The following is a 16,394-nucleotide window of genomic DNA, read 5'->3' on the forward strand; positions in this document are numbered from 1 at the left end:
GGGGGCTCTGGGCTGCTGGCCCCGTGCTGCCCGGGGTCCCTAGGGACAGCTCTGTCCACCATTAGGGAATTTTCCCCCCGAGAACCCCCTGTAACATTTTGCGAACCCCAGTTTGGGAACCACTGCCCTAATGTATCATGTTCAGTGGGATCCCCTTCCATTTCACTCCTGTTACAGATGCTTAGGGCCCTGGTACAACTACCCCCTCTTCCTCCCCTCTCCTCCTCCCCGTCAGCCCTGCCTCAGAGCTAAGCAGAGTTGAGTCAGGCCTATATTTGACTGGAAGTCCTCAAGGGAAAAGTGGTGGCAAAGGTTGGTGTTCTTGTATCTGCCCCAGTGCTGTAGAGGGCGCTGTGCTGATGGAGGTGCAAAACTGAGCCCCTGATTCTACTTGTGTTCCTTAAAGATCCCATGGATTCATGAAGAGAGAGGAGTTAATCCAATGTCTGGGGCAAATTCAACTCAGGCTATTACAGCTGTAGAGGAGGATCATCATTACTCTGCCCAGGTAGATTATTTAGTTCAGAGTATTCGGAGTGGTGGGACGGGAGCTCAAAGCAACAAAGTACCATTTTAGGATCCATCATGTAACCTCCTCCCATCTGCCAGCACACATGCACAAGACCCTCAGGGCTGCGTACCAGCTCAGGTCATACCTGGGTTAGTCAGTTTCAGGTGTCCCTGGTCCACACACATCACTGAATCTTGTTAGAGGGGTTTCAGAGTAACAGCCGTGTTAGTCTGTATCCACAAAAAGAACAGGAGTACTTGTGGCACCTTAGAGATGAACAAATTTATTTGAGCATGAGCCTTCGTGAGCTACAGCTCACTTCATCAGATGCATGCAGTGGAAAATAAAGTAGGGAGATTTTATATACACAGAGAACATGAAACAATGGTTTGTTACAGACTGTAACAAGAGTGATCAGGTAAGGTGAGCCATTACCAGCAAGAGAGAGCTGGGGTGGGGGGGGAGGACCTTTTGTAGTGATAATCAAGGTGGGCCATTTCCAGCAGTTGACAAGAATGTGTGAGGAACAGTAGGGGGGAAATAAACAACGGGAAATAGTTTTACTTTGTGTAATGACACATCCACTCCCAGTCTTTATTCAAGCCTAAATTAATTGTATCCAGTTTGCAAATTAATTTCAATTCAGCAGTCTCTTGTTGTAGTCTGTTTTTGAAGTTTTTTTGTTGAAGAATTGACACTTTTAGGTCTGTACTCGAGTGACCAAAGAGATTGAAGTGTTCTCCGACTGGTTTTTGAATGTTATAATTCTTGACGTCTGATTTGTGTCCATTTATTCTTTTATGTAGAGACTGTCAAGTTTGACCAATGTGCATGGCAGAGGGGCACTGCTGGCACATGATGGCATATATCACACTGGTAGATGTGCAGGTGAATGAGCCTCTGATAGTGTGGCTGATGTGATTAGGCCCTGTGATGGTGTCCCCTGAATAGATATGTGGACACAGTTCGCAACGGGCTTTGTTGCAAGGATAGGTTCCTGGGTTAGTGGTTCTGTTGTGTGGTGTGTGGTTGCTGGTGAGTATCAGGGGGGCCAAATCGCACCTAGAGCTGCAGCTAGCAAGAGATGTCAAGAGTAACAAGAAGGGTTTCTTCAGGTATGTTGGCAACAAGAAGAAAGCCAAGGAAAGTGTGGGCCCCTTACTGAATGAGGGAGGCAACCTAGTGACAGAGGATGTGGAAAAAGCTAATGTGCTCAATGCTTTTTTTGCCTCTGTCTTCACTAACAAGGTCAGCTCCCAGACTGCTGCGCTGGGCATCACAACATGGGGAGTAGATGGCCAGCCCTCTGTGGAGAAAGAGGTGGTTAGGGACTATTTAGAAAAGCTGGACGTGCACAAATCCATGGGGCTGGACGAGTTGCATCCGAGAGTGCTAAAGGAATTGGCGGCTGTGATTGCAGAGCCATTGGCCATTATCTTTGAAAACTCGTGGCGAACGGGGAAAGTCCCGGATGACTGGAAAAAGGCTAATATAGTGCCAATCTTTAAAAAAGGGAAGGAGGAGGATCCTGGGAACTACAGGCCAGTCAGCCTCACCTCAGTCCCCGGAAAAATCATGGAGCAGGTCCTCAAGGAATCAATCCTGAAGCACTTACATGAGAGGAAAGTGATCAGGAACAGTCAGCATGGATTCACCAAGGGAAGGTCATGCCTGACTAATCTAATCGCCTTCTATGATGAGATTACTGGTTCTGTGGATGAAGGGAAAGCAGTGGATGTATTGTTTCTTGACTTTAGCAAAGCTTTTGACATGGTCTCCCACAGTATTCTTGTCAGCAAGTTAAAGAAGTATGGGCTGGATGAATGCACTATAAGGTGGGTAGAAAGTTGGCTAGACTGTCGGGCTCAACGGGTAGTGATCAATGGCTCCATGTCTAGTTGGCAGTCGGTGTCAAGTGGAGTGCCCCAGGGGTTGGTCCTGGGGCCGGTTTTGTTCAATATCTTCATCAATGATCTGGAGGATGGTGTGGATTGCACTCTCAGCAAATTTGCGGATGATATTAAACTGGGAGGAGTGGTTGATACGCTGGAGGGCAGGGATAGGATACAGAGGGACCTAGACAAATTGGAGGATTGGGCCAAAAGAAATCTGATGAGCTTCAATAAGGATAAGTGCAGGGTCCTGCACTTAGGACGGAAGAACCCAATGCACAGCTACAGACTAGGGACCGAATGGCTAGGCAGCAGTTCTGCGGAAAAGGACCTAGGGGTGACAGTGGACGAGAAGCTGGATAGGAGTCAGCAGTGTGTCCTTGTTGCCAAGAAGGCCAATGGCATTTTGGGATGTATAAGTAGGGGCATAGAGAGCAGATCGAGGGACGTGATCGTTCCCCTCTATTCGACATTGGTGAGGCCTCATCTGGAGTACTGTGTCCAGTTTTGGGCCCCACACTTCAAGAAGGATGTGGATAAATTGGAGAGAGTCCAGCGAAGGGCAACAAAAATGATTAGGGGTCTGGAACACATGACTTATGAGGAGAGGCTGAGGGAACTGGGATTGTTTAGTCTGCAGAAGAGAAGAATGAGAGGGGATTTGATAGCTGCTTTCAACTACCTGAGAGGTGGTTCCAGAGAGGATGTTCTAGACTATTCTCAGTGGTAGAAGAGGACAGAACGAGGAGTAATGGTCTCAAGTTGCAGTGGGGAAGGTTTAGGTTGGATATTAGGAAAAACTTTTTCACTAGGAGGGTGGTGAAACACTGGAATGCGTTACCTAGGGAGGTGGTAGAATCTCCTTCCTTAGAAGTTTTTAAGGTCAGGCTTGACAAAGCCCTGGCTGGGATGATTTAATTGGGGGATTGGTCCTGCTTTGAGCAGGGGGTTGGACTAGACCTCCTGAGGTCCCTTCCAACCCTGATATTCTATGATTCTATGATTTGTGAGAGTGATGGGTCGTCCTTCAGGATAGGTTGTAGATCCTTGATGATGCATCGGAGAGGTTTTAGTTGGGGGCTGAAGGTGATGGCTAGTGGTGTTCTGTTATTTTCTTTATTGGGCCTGTCCTGTAGTAGGTAACTTCTGGGTACTCTTCTGGCTCTGTCAATCTGTTTCTTCATTTCAGCAGGTGGGTATTGTAGTTGTAAGAACGCTTGATAGAGATCTTGTAGGTGTTTTTCTCTGTCTGAGGGGTTGGAGCAAATGCGGTTGTATCACAGAGCTTGGCTGTAGACAATGGTTATAATTTATCTTCCACCTTAATGCAAGAAATGTCTATGTCAGCTCAAAAGTGCATAGGCTGTGAGAGCTTCTTTTGCTGTCAACAGCTACTTTACAAAAAACCACCTCAATCAATGAAAGATCTGCTTAGGAAATGCTGTCAAGGCATCACTCTGTCCAGGTACTTAGATTGATCACCACCATCTATTTATCTGATGCAAAGCTACAGAGCTCAGTACAGAAGTTTGGAGTCAGCATGCCTCACCCAGCACAGATCTCCTGCCTGGAAGGACCAGGTACATAATTCAGAGGCACTCAGCAAATTAAATCATCCATGCCCCATGCCTCTGGATGCTAGCAAAACAGGTCAGGTTTACCTGTCATGCACTGGGATGCATAGTTCACATTTAAGGCCAAGATCCAGCTCTTTTTTCAATGGCACCTACAAAGACCTCGCATCTCTGCTCCTCACTGAGCTCAGACCAGATGACAAGTAATTTAAGGATCAAAGGAAAAGGCTGCATATATGCAATAGAGCTCTTGCTGGTGGCTAATCAGAAGTGAGTAAAGTATATTACCCAGAAAGGTCACCTTCAGCTAGGAGCGTCTGCAAGGAATTCTTATTAACGTGTATAACAGGAACACCCAGAGGCCTCAGCCCAGATCAGCATTCCATTGTCCGAGGTGCTGCACAGACACACAGGGAGAGACAGTCCCTGTCCCACAGAGCTTGCAATCTCAAAAGATGTGTTGCTATCCTCATTTCACAGGCAGGGAACCAAAGCACAGCAAGATTAAGTGACTTGACAATAGTCATACATAAATCAGAGGCACAGCCAGAAATTGAACCCAGAACATTCACCACAAGGCCAACCTGAACGGTAGCACCCCCACCAGCAGAGCGTGTTGAAACATCCCCTTCCTGGGGCTAATCATCTGTCATAGTTTCTCCTCTGACATTTGTAAGAAGGGGAGGTGATGGTGCAGCAGCGAGACTGAAACATTTTGCATCTTGGCACCTTGTAAGGCAGCTCAGAGATAAGATCAAGAGCTGAGACATTTGTTGTTGTCGTTTCTTTTTTTCAGCAGAATGTGCAAATTGCTGATAAGGGAAATAACCAGTATAGTCTCGCAGTTTAACTGGATGTGGGAAGGAAGTGGGATAATCTTGGTATCACAGCACTCCTGCCTCGAGTCTATTAACAACCATTTTGGAGAGGCAGATTCCTGGATAGAAAGACAACTTCTGATTAACTCAAAGATACTAAACCACAGCTAATTTTCCACCCTCCATTTCAAATTGCTCGTGAGATCTTTCATCTAACGGGGACAAATGCTTAGCACAAGAAAGGCAAGGTGCGGTACATTTATCATTGGTCTTACAGGAGCAGAGGCAGTGCTCGTACCCATTGCGCTAGGTACTGTACATATAGACAGCTCCTGTCCACATGAGCTTACAATCCAAACAGAGAAAGGCTAGGTGCGGAAACAGAGGCAGAGACCTGCCCAACATAAGGACACGTCACCTGATTCTCTGGCCAACACCCCACACACTCAACCACTTTGTCTCCACTGAAGGGCGCCCATAGCTGCCTATTACCTGGTTTCTTGTGCCTTCCCCTGAAGCAGCTAGCCAACTGTCAGTGATGGCTACTGGCCCAGATGGATCATTGCTCTGACATAAGAATTGCTCTGTTGGCTATCACAGTGGCACCTAGAAGCCTCAACTGAGATGAGGGCCTGTGGTACCAAGCACTGCAGAGACACACAGTGAGAGATGGTCCCTGCCCCAAAGAGCTGACAACCGAACTAGAGAGGTCAGACAAAAAGATTATTATCCCCATTTTTCAGAAGAGAAACTGAGGCGCAGAGAGATGAAATGACTTGACCAGGGTCGTGCAGGGCGACTGTGACACCGCTGGAAACTGGACGCACATCTCTTGAATCCCACCCCACTGCCCCTACTTCTTGCTATGTGTATGGATAGCACCTGTGTAATGGGAGGCCTCCTCGGCTAGGCCCTCTGGGCACTGCTACAATACAAATTATAGATGCGGAGGAGTAAGATTGGAGAGGGTGGTAGAGGGGTGGGACAAAATGTGCTGTAGCTCACGAAAGCTCACGCTCAAATAAATTGGTTAGTCTCTAAGGTGCCACAAATCCTCCTTTTCTTTTTGCGAATACAGACTAACACGGCTGCTACTCTGAAACCAGAAAAGGAATGGAATTCCTACCCTATGTGGACACTCTTGACCACCATGGGCCGAATCAAGGTGATATCTGTGGATGTTCTTCTCTTGCCCCAGAGTAGGAGAGAGAGAGCGTGGTCTAGTGGCCAGGGCACAATCTAGGAGAACCCCGATTGTATTTCTAGTTCTGACACTAGGTGACCTTGGCCATATCCCTTTGAGAGCTATGGATGACAATCGCTATATTAGAGCGAGGTATTACCATCTTCCTGCCATTGATGGTTTGCACTAGAAACGGCTTTGATCCCAGGAACATCCTATCTGCATCTCCGGCATGCAAACCGAGAAACATCATCTGGCTCCTTACAAGACAATTTAGAGACGCTGAATGACTTTGGGAGGGTGAGAACATAAAACCCTGATCAGATTAACTCAGCTATGCATAAGAGCCACAATAAGCGGGTAATTATAGCCTGACAGAAATGTGCAGGAGATCATCCTCCACCAGACATTTGATTATATCACTGCAACACCAGTGGATTAAACCCTGGCTGCTGGTTATTCCTTGTGAGCTTGTGGGAGGGCTGAGTTGGTGGAAAGACTCTGATTGCTTCAAAGAGAAGTGAGAACAGCCAACCGCGGTACTGCAGAGATGAAGACATGAAAGTAACTATGCTCTTACTCCTGCCATCCTTTTTTGCCCAGGGGAGGGCCATGACAGAGACAAATGTTTCACGGTAACTGGTTTAACCTCTGTAAGCTTAGGGTGCTTACGACCTTTCCCACCAAGCCTTGTAAAAACCTTCCCCTAAGCTGGATGTGTGAGTGGTTATTGGGACCCACCAGGGCTAGCGCCTACAAGGCCTAGCGACTGAAGCACTTACGGCGCTTGCTTCTGAGCTGTGGTACCCTAGGGGCCTGGGGTACAGGGTAACCCCAGTAATTACATGGGCTAATTGGTGGACAAAAGAAGGAGCCATGGCCCTTTATGGGGGTGCTTTAAAAAAGAGACTTTGGGGAAAATCATGGCACCAGATGGATGGAAAAGAGGGAGTTCTGTTATCAAGCCTGCCCACCCTCCCCCGCCATCTCCACCGTGGTGCTGTTGGGCCTTCACCATCCTGAGAGATGTCCTGACCGGACTGGGACGGAGAGGGGGAACCAACGACCTCACCCCTGTCTCTGACTTTGGCTAAGTCCTGAACAGCACCTCTAATGTGAGATGTGGGCTCCCGCCAACATCCCCCTCTTTCTCCCACCTTATTTCTTCTTTTTTGCTTCTCCTTCTGTTTAATCAGAGTCTGGAGCAGTTGCCCAAGTTTTGTCTCTTTTGCAGCACTGACCAGGGAGGCAGCTAAAAGCAAAGCCCTACACAGCCCAGCACCGGTATGAGTTTGCCAGCCCTCTGGGTGACAGATGCTGCTGTGCTGCTCTCAAATCCTGCCAGCGAGGTTACAACTAAGCATCAGCATCACTCCGAAGTCGCATTTTCTTTTCTCTTCTCTATCGTGTGTGTGTCTCTTAAAGGAAGCGGGGTAGGACTTTAAACAGCAGCAGCTCCAGCCATTCCCGACTAACTTTTTCCCTTCTCCCCAACAGAGGATAGTTAATACTGCCTTAAAGACTGACACAAGGGGAGGGTTCCTCATAAAAACTCTCCACAGCTACAGGGAAAGGGAATAAGCAATAGTGTTAAAATAAAAGCCTTACTTAATACTGTATATTTCCAACGTTCTAACTCTTTTCTCTTCTTTTTCAGTACTGTACCTTTAATAAAAGATTATAAAGATTTTTTTGACTGGTGCTTGTTTCCAAGGGAAGAGTTTTCCCCGGTGGGTACAAACAGGCGTCTGCCTTTTGCTGCGAGCAGGTGGGAGTGATTCACCCAGGACACCTCCAGTGCCCCTGAAAGTGTGACTCTCAGCAAGGGCAACATGTCGCAGCTGAGACACACTCAGGGACCGAGCACGGTGTTGGGATCCCTCATTTTCAGTACTGATGAGCCACAGCCCTGCTCTAGAAGTCAGCCGGTTCGTGGGATCTACCACCCCAGCCCCCCTTTTCCTTGTTAAATGAGCCGCTGCCTCATTTTTATTTCTGTTCAAAACCAACTTTCATCCCTTCTCTCTGTAACTGGGCCGGATGGGCAGGCTCAGCTCCATGCCCTGACACGGCTGCTGCAACAGTTTGGTTGATGGAGCAGCACATGCTGTAATCACATTAAAGATTTCTTTTTGTACCTGATGGGGAACCCTGGGGACCTGAGTTTTATAGGCACGGGAACTAGGGACGCGAGGGGTGCTGCAGCACTCCCAGGTTTTGTGCAGGGTCCTGGCCCATGCCCAGGGTTCTTGTGCTGCCGGCCCCACGCCCGGGGCTCTGCTCCCAGCCCCAGCTGTGGTCCCAGCCTCAGCCCCCTTACCTTTGTCTGCATCCCCCCTGCCCTCCTGGAGCCATGGCTCGATCCTGGCCTCAGCTCTGGGGAGAGGAGGTGCAGATAGGGGTACAGGGGAGTGCGAAGTAAAAAGTTTGGGGACCACTGGCTTTCAGCACCCTCACTATAAAAAGTGTTCCAGCACCACTGCCAAGCCTTGCAGATCTCCATAGAGCAGCAGCATGGCAGTATGAACTATCCCAGCCAGTCTGCTGCCTCACCCCTTGCTGCGGAGAAACCCTCTTTAGAGTGCAGAGGCCAGATCAGGCCTCATGACCCACTGATGCCTTGATCTCTCTACTGGGAATGCCAAGGCCCCTACTATAAATGGTTCAAACAAGCAGGGCCAGCTGGGATGGTGGTTGTTGCCATTCGTACACCTGGTCATGGAACGAGACCAGTAACCAGCAATTTAAAGGCACAGGGACCGAATTTTTAGAGGTACTGAGCAACTGCTGCTGCCCGAGCTGTGGGTGCTCAGCAGTTCTGAAATTCAGGCCTTCGACACTGTTTTCCTCCTGCATGATCATCGTCTTCAGCAATCGTTATGAACAAGGGGGCTGGATCCACCCCAGTCTCTATCTACGAAGTTTGGCTGTTGGTGCCCATCAGACTCTCTGCAGCAGGGAGGAGCCATGCTCTCTCTCCACCAACCATCGGCGCGTGGATTCAAGTGGACACCACAGAAGCTTTTCTGCATCAGACTGCTGGAGACTTGGGAGCTGGACAACTGACTGTTGCCTTCTGCTCTCCAATCTCGTTCTTAAATCAACAGGAGCTGGCGGGGCAGGTTTGTTTGGATAGATCTTAGCATTTCAGAGGGGAAGATGCTGGTTTCTATGGAGACTCAAGACCTGAGTCAAGCCGATCAGACGTACATCCGGTTGCCCGTGGCCCCCCGGAAACAGAGAATAGCCCAGTGCTCTTTGACCATACACTCATCACACCCATACATCAGTCTTGCTCCATGGTGGCTGCTCAGCAGCAGATTCTCACCAGGCCATTTTCACTCCCTTGAAGTCCCCTTTACACTGTCAAAGTGGTGTAAAAGCACCTGAGGGTGGCTGAGAACCAGGCCCTATATCCGGACAGGCCTGCTGCTCTACAATTTGTATGAGATCTTACATACGTTCTAACTTGAAAGTTAACCAATTCATTCGATTCGAATACAAATCCTGATTTCATAGTCCCTCAGTCACAAAGTCCCCCAGGATCCTGCAAAGGGACACACCTAAGCAGACCCTTCGGAGCGCGCACTGGGAGCTCAGCCAGTTGCATGAACAGGGCCACCGACTACGTTTGGAGCTGAAAATAGAAGCACATTTCCTACTACAGTAGCCAAAAAACCCCTCAGACCTCTTTGTGGTTAAAAGCTCTTTTCAGACTTCTACTAACCCCATCCCTAAAACTAAAACTATAAACAAACCCCCCATAGCCGAGGGAACACATGAATGAACTCTTATCAGCCAGGCATCTAAATGATGAAAACCCCAGGGCAATTGTGTGTAATTGATGCCACAAAACAGATGTAATTAATTTGCACTTGTTGGAGATTGAGTGTCCACAAGGAAATGGTAGGGGAACACAATCAAGTACAGTACTTGCGCTTGTTGCTCCAGCCTGCCCCTGCTCCTCACATTAAGATAACATTGAACATGTCCTTCAAAAGAAGTGTGATTGGGGCAGCTAATGTACAAAGGTGGAGGGTGGGAGGGGAGATCAAATATAATCAGTTTTCCTTTTCAGTGTCTAATAAATGTTGTTTTCAAGCATCTGCCAGGTTATTTTCTTTCTAATTTTGCTCCTGATTTAAGCCCTCTTTCCTAATGGGGCTGAAATTAACATGGCTTTTCCCATTCATGCACGAGGAGAACCGCATGTGCATTAGATATTTGTTTCTGCAGCACTAATGTCAGGTTATTATGCTGTCTAAATTGTTTCCACAGCAATAGAATTTTTAAAACACCACAGCCATGTAGTTCCACACGACTGCTGCTGAGAGAGTAAATGAAATTAACGTTTGTTTCATCGACATGGCATGGCTTGTGGTGACCTAGACTTTAAGCTCTTTAAGGCAGGGCCTGTCTTTCTACTAAGGCAAAGGTCCCCAAACTGTGGGGTGTACCTCCTAGAGGGGTGTGCATAAATGTCTAGTAGGGATACAGCGGGGCCTGGGCCAGCCCCTATGGGGAGCGGAGAGGGAGTGCCACCCAGCCCCTTCCCCAGCTCTGCTCTGGTCCCACCCCCAGACATGTCCCCAGCTTTGGCTGCTGGCCACGGCTCCATTCTCAGCTGGGGGTGGGGCTGGGAGCAGAGCCACACCTGGCCACAGGCCCAGTTGCCGCTCTGCTCCCGTCCCCAGCCTCACCCCCTTTACCCTGTCTGCATTGTCATCCCCCACCAGACCTGGCTCTGGGGGGGGCACAGACAGGGGTAAGGGCGGGGGCATGATCCTCAAAAGTTTGGGCACCACTCTACTAAGGGTTTGCACAGTCCTTATTTCTAGACTATTGGGGCTGTTTGTAGCTACTGTAATACAAATAATTCATAGATTTTAGAACCAGAAGAGATCCATGGGTCCAGATCTAATGCATTCAAGGGTGGTGAGAGAGCTGGCTGATGTGATTGCAGAGCCATTGGCCATTATCTTTGAAAACTTGTGGCGATTGGGGGAGGTCCCGGACAATTGCCCATCTTTAAAAAAAGGGAAGGAGAAGCTGGGGAACTACAGACCAGTCAGCCTCACCTCAGTCCCTGGAAAAATCATGGAGCAGGTCCTCAAGGAAACCATTTTGAAGCACTTGGAGGAGAGGAAGGTGATCAGGGACAGTCAACATAGTTTCACCAAGGGCAAGTCATGACTGACCAACCTAATTGCCTTCTGTGATGAGATAACTGGCTCTGTGGATATGGGGGAAGCAGTGGAGGGGATATATCTTGACTTTAGCAAAGCTTTGGATATGGTCTCCCACAGTATTCTTGCCAGCAAGTTAAAAAAATATGGATTAGATGAATGGACTATAAGGTGGATAGAAAACTGGATAGATTGTCGGGCTCAACGGGTAGCGATCAACAGCTCGATGTCTAGCTGGCAGCCGGTATCAAGCGGAGTGCCCCAGGGGTCAGTCCTGGGGCCGGTTTTGTTCAACATCTTTATTAATGATCTGGATGATGGGATGGATTGCACCCTCAGCAAGTTCGCGGATGACACTAAGCTGGGGAGAGAGGTAGATATGCTGGAGGGTAGGGATAGGGTCCAGAGTGACCTAGACAAATTGGAGGATTGGGCCAAAGAAATCTAATGAGGTTCAGCAAGGACAAGTGCAGAGTCCCGCACTTAGGACTGAAGAATCCCAGGCACCGCCACAGGCTGGGGATTCACTGGCTAAGCAGCAGTTCTGCAGAAAAGGACCTGGGGATTACAGTGGATGAGAAGCTGGATATGAGTCAGCAGTGTGCCCTTGTTGCCAAGAAGGCTAATGGCATATTGGGCTTCATTAGTAGGAGCATTGCCAGCAGATTGAGGGAAGTGATTATTCCCCTCTATTTGGCACTGGTAAGGCCACATCTGGAGTATTGCGTCCAGTTTTGGGCCCCCCACTCCAGGAGGGATGTGGACAAATTGGAGAGAGTCCAGCAGAGGGCAACGAAAATTATCAGGGGGCTGAGGCACATGACTTATGAGGAGAGGCTGAGGGAACTGGGCTTGTTTAGTCTGCAGAAGAGAAGAATGAGGGCGGATTTGATAGCATCCTTCAACTACCTGAGGGCGGTTCCAAAGAGGAGGGAGCTTGGCTGTTCCCAGTGGTGGCAGATGACAGAACAAGGAGCCATGGTCTCAAGTTGCCAGTGGGGGAGGTCTAGGTTGGATATTAGGAAACACTATTTCACAAGGAGGGTGATGAAGCACTGGAATGGGTTCCCTAGGGAGATGGTGGAATCTCCATCCTTAGAGGTTTTTAAGGCCCAGCTTGGCAAAGCCCTGGCTGGGGTGATTTAGTTGGTGTTGGTCCTGCTTTGAGCAGGGGGTTGGACTGGATGACCTCCTGAGGTCTCTTCCAATCCTAATCTCCTATGATTAGATCTAGTCTGACCTCCTCTAGAACATATGCAGGCTAAGAATTTCGCCCACTAACCTCCTGTATTGAGCCCAGCAACTTGTGTTTGACTAAAGCATGTTCCAAAATAGCATCCAGTCTTGATGTGAAGCCATTAACAGATGGAGGCTCCTTGAGAGTTTGCTTCAATGGTTAGTCACCCTCACTGTTAACAATGCATGCCTTACTTCTTAATTGACTTTGTCTGGCTTTTAACAGCCAGCCAATGGGTTTTCCTTAGGCCTTTCTCTGCTAGATTAAAGAGCCCTGAAGTATCTGGTATTTTCTCCCTTTGAAGGTTCTTACACATGGCAATCTAGTCACTTAATAAAAGAGGAAAGAGCTTTCTGAAGATTTAAAGAGATTTTACCAAAACTTTTTGTACAAAATTAAGAGAATCGTTATTTACAATACAGCTGCTAGTTCAAGGACACCCCTACTGCTTGTATCATCCCAGGGCAGTAATGTCCTTCTGTCACTTTCTCTGTTCCTCTGAAACAGGGAGAAATGCTCTCAATCATTAAAATATTGATACTTTACACTGATAAAAAGCCTTTCACTAGAGGATCAAAGTGATTTATAAAGGGTAAAATAAAGATAAAGATAATTCTATCTTTTCCTTTCAGCTTAGAGCTCAAAGAAAACAAAATCAATACAGGCAAAACAAAGAAGGATGAGTATCTAACTGCTCTTGGGCAGCACTGAGTGGTTCCTTTGTGATGGCCAGATAAGGAAGAGCATTGTGTACTCTTCTTAAGGTTTCAGACGGCTGACTCTGGTCCGAATTCCCAGAGGTTTCTAAAATGGGAAGGCTGCTCTAAGTTGTTTCCCCACCTAGTGCACATTGTTCCCTTTTCCCCCTGCAAGAGCTTTCATGAGTAGCTGAGTGGCATTCTCCTCCAAAGTCCCCCACAGAGGCAGTTTTTGATCCAACGCTGCTCCCACTGTTTCACTGCTGTGGTTTTGTTGGGTGATTTCAGCATGGTTACGCAGCCACATCTGAGAGAGACACGAACACAGAAAACGGGTCATCTGAAATGCAAGCTGGCACTACTGAGGGACTTTATGGATCAGGTTGGGATGGAGAAATCATGGGAGGGAATTAGCTTTTTGTCCTTTCCAGGTGATGTTTGGGAGAATCAAAGGAAAATGGAAAAGGTGTTGGAAATGATTGCCAATGAAGAGGGGATATCAGAGGAACACAAAGCTGTCTTCAAGATGATGGCCCCTGGCTGCTATTTATATGTAAAGCAGCAAACACACCAGCCTTGTGAAAACAATCTGGTATGTTTCAGAGTTCCGGTATGGTGACTTTCTATTAAAGCCAACATTTAAGACCAATTTAATCATCTGATCAGATGGCTGGTCGTTCACTGCACTGTCATTGCATAATCCAGGCTCATTATTAGGAGAGAAGTGAGAGAAAGGTGTGTGACACTACACCTCATATTCTTCACAGCAATATTGTTATATACATGATTATGGCATAATTATGATGTATTTTAGACAAGATAAGTCATGTGACATATCATTGGGAAGGTTATGATTTACTAAATACGATTCTCCTATTTGTATGCATGGATCATTTTCGTATCTGAAGCTAGGAATATTGCCTATGCATCTATTACAAGTATGTTTATACCTGAGGAACACGCACTAGGCAGAATGCAACCAGTCTAGGGCCTTGTCTACACTACCTAGTTTTGTCACCAAAAACTGCCTTTTGGTGACAAAACAGCAAGAGCATACACACTACAACGGGACTTTTAATCATGAAAAACACCCCGTTTTGGTGACAAAAAACTTCACCCCATGAGAGACTTTTGTCTTTTCCCCTCCCTTTATTGAGGGGAAAGAGCCAGTGTAGACACTGCTGATTGTTTTGTCCACAGAACTGGCTTCCACCAGTATCCCACAATGCCTGCCCCGATTGCTCTGCTCCGTGTTTTGATTTCCACTGCCCTGCAGGCATGCGTCCCTCCTCTTTCAAAGCTCCGGGAAGTATCTGTGTGCTGTGCTGTCTCGGGAACAAAGAAAGAGCAAATCATTGGCATGCTCCTGGTCTGCCCTGCACTAGGCAGGCAGCAGCAGGCAGCCTGCTGCTGCAGGGGCAAGGGGACAGACTGCTGGGCTGCTTTGCCATTTCTCGACATGGAGAGCTCACAGAGCTACTCAGGATGCTGCTCTCGGCAGCTGAGGGGGCTGTGGGAGAACTTGGAGAGAATCCCAAGATGCGCAGCGATCAGCTCTTTCTTCCCACAACACTGCACTGTGGGATACGTACCCATGGTGCATTGCTCACCCTGTCGATGATGGTGCCCCCAATGTGGACATGATCTGTCAACAGAGGGAGCGAGTGTGAACACCCTTCGGCGATTTTTGTTTTGTCGACTTTTGGGTGTCTACATAGGTTTTGTCAACACAACTTGGTAGTGTAGACAAGCCCTCAATGACTGGCTGGGAAAGGCCATTAGGGAGAACAATATGTCTTAGAAGATGCTAATCTCCCACCAGGAAGCCTTTCTGGGAACCCTGCAAACAGCCTCCGAGTCATGGCTGCAGTGGCCCTATAGTCACCTGGTACTGGACTCCATGATAACCCTAGTGTTTTTCCCACTGACCAGGTGTGGGAATCAAACTGGGAGACAAAGGGTTTCCACTATATGCTAGAACTATTTTAAGGGAGGGGAGGGACATCATCGTGGTTTGTTCTTCACTGACTCCCAGCCCAAGAAAGAGGACTGCTGGAAACACCTAAGCAGCCAAAAGACTGAACTAGGGGAGAAGGGCTGAACCCAGGCTAGAAGGCCGTCTAGCCTGTGAAAGGAATAACTGGAGTTTTAAGCTGCAAGTAAGTGCAGCTTGCCTTCAAGAATCTCTGCAATCTGCCTAAAACAACATTTAGGGTGAGAATTTACTACACACATCCAATTTCTTTAGTATATTAAGCTTAGATTGCAGGTTTATTTTATTTGCTAGTTAATCTGCTTTCATCGGTTTGCTATCCCTTAAAATTATCTTTTGTAGTTAAACTTCTTTTTGGTTTCAGAGGGGGGCCATGTTAGTCTATATCAGCAAAAACAAGAAGGAGTCCTTGGGGCACCTTAGAGACTAACACATTTATTTTTGTTTTGTCTAAACCAGTGTGTGGAAATCATAACTGTGGGGTAGAAAGACATGTATATTCCTCTCCACACTGAGGGAGAGGGTGAATTTCATGATCTTATGCTGTACAGATTTCTGTGCAGCACAAGATGGTATAATTTTGGGTTTACCCTCTAGAGGGCGGTGTGCACTTGAGTACTGGGCAGTTCCTTAGCTGAGCCTTCCCACGCAGAGCTGACCGCAGCATCCGTGTGAAGCTGCCGCTGGGTGTGTGCTGGTAAAGTGCAGTCTGAAGCTTGAGGGAAGGCTTGGCAGGCTGCACAGAGGTACAGTGTTAAGGGAACCCAGGCTGATGGGTCCAGCAGGCTCAGTGGTACCCCAGTTCCAAGTGGCACCCTGGGGGGAAACTGTCACAAGGTGCAGCTCAGAAGGACTCCAAATGCAGACCAATTCTGAAAAGTGATTCTAAAAATGGCATTGTGCGGTTCTGTATTCATCCCCTTTCATCCACTCCAAACCTGGTACACAGAATCTCCAGCTTCCAAGCATGCAAACACAGCCCAGGGATCTTTCCTATTCATGAATAGTCACCAGTTATAACCTGCAGGCCAAGTTCTGCCCTCAGTTATGCCTGTGCAACAATGCTGTCCTTATATCCTGCACCTAAAGCGACATTATCTTCAGATGTAACTGAGTGCAAAACTTGGCCTTGCAGTTGGAATGTAGTTAACAATTCTGCTGACAATGTGAAAAGCGGGACATACTCCAGCTCATTCTCCCACAGCTAGGCTACCTTTGCAGGGCATAACAAGCAGTAAACACACACATAGAACAGTAAAACTTTTAATAACCCTGGGGAGCGTTGTATTGAGTAAGAATGGT

At 47.8% G+C, this 16,394-nt stretch overlaps 1 protein-coding gene across 1 annotated transcript in view; it reads right to left on the reverse strand.

Moving 5' to 3' along the window:
- The window catches only part of MED16 (mediator complex subunit 16), a 30,572-nt gene that overhangs the window by 2,464 nt on the left and 11,714 nt on the right, over positions 1-16,394 (reverse strand). The window contains exon 15 of the mRNA XM_073323698.1: positions 13,242-13,406. Within this exon, the coding sequence (XP_073179799.1) occupies positions 13,280-13,406 (127 nt within the window). The 3' untranslated portion in view covers positions 13,242-13,279. The remainder of the gene's footprint in view (positions 1-13,241; positions 13,407-16,394) is intronic.

Source organism: Lepidochelys kempii, chromosome 25 (genome assembly GCF_965140265.1).
Source record: "Lepidochelys kempii isolate rLepKem1 chromosome 25, rLepKem1.hap2, whole genome shotgun sequence".
Lineage (NCBI taxonomy): Eukaryota > Metazoa > Chordata > Testudines > Cheloniidae > Lepidochelys > Lepidochelys kempii.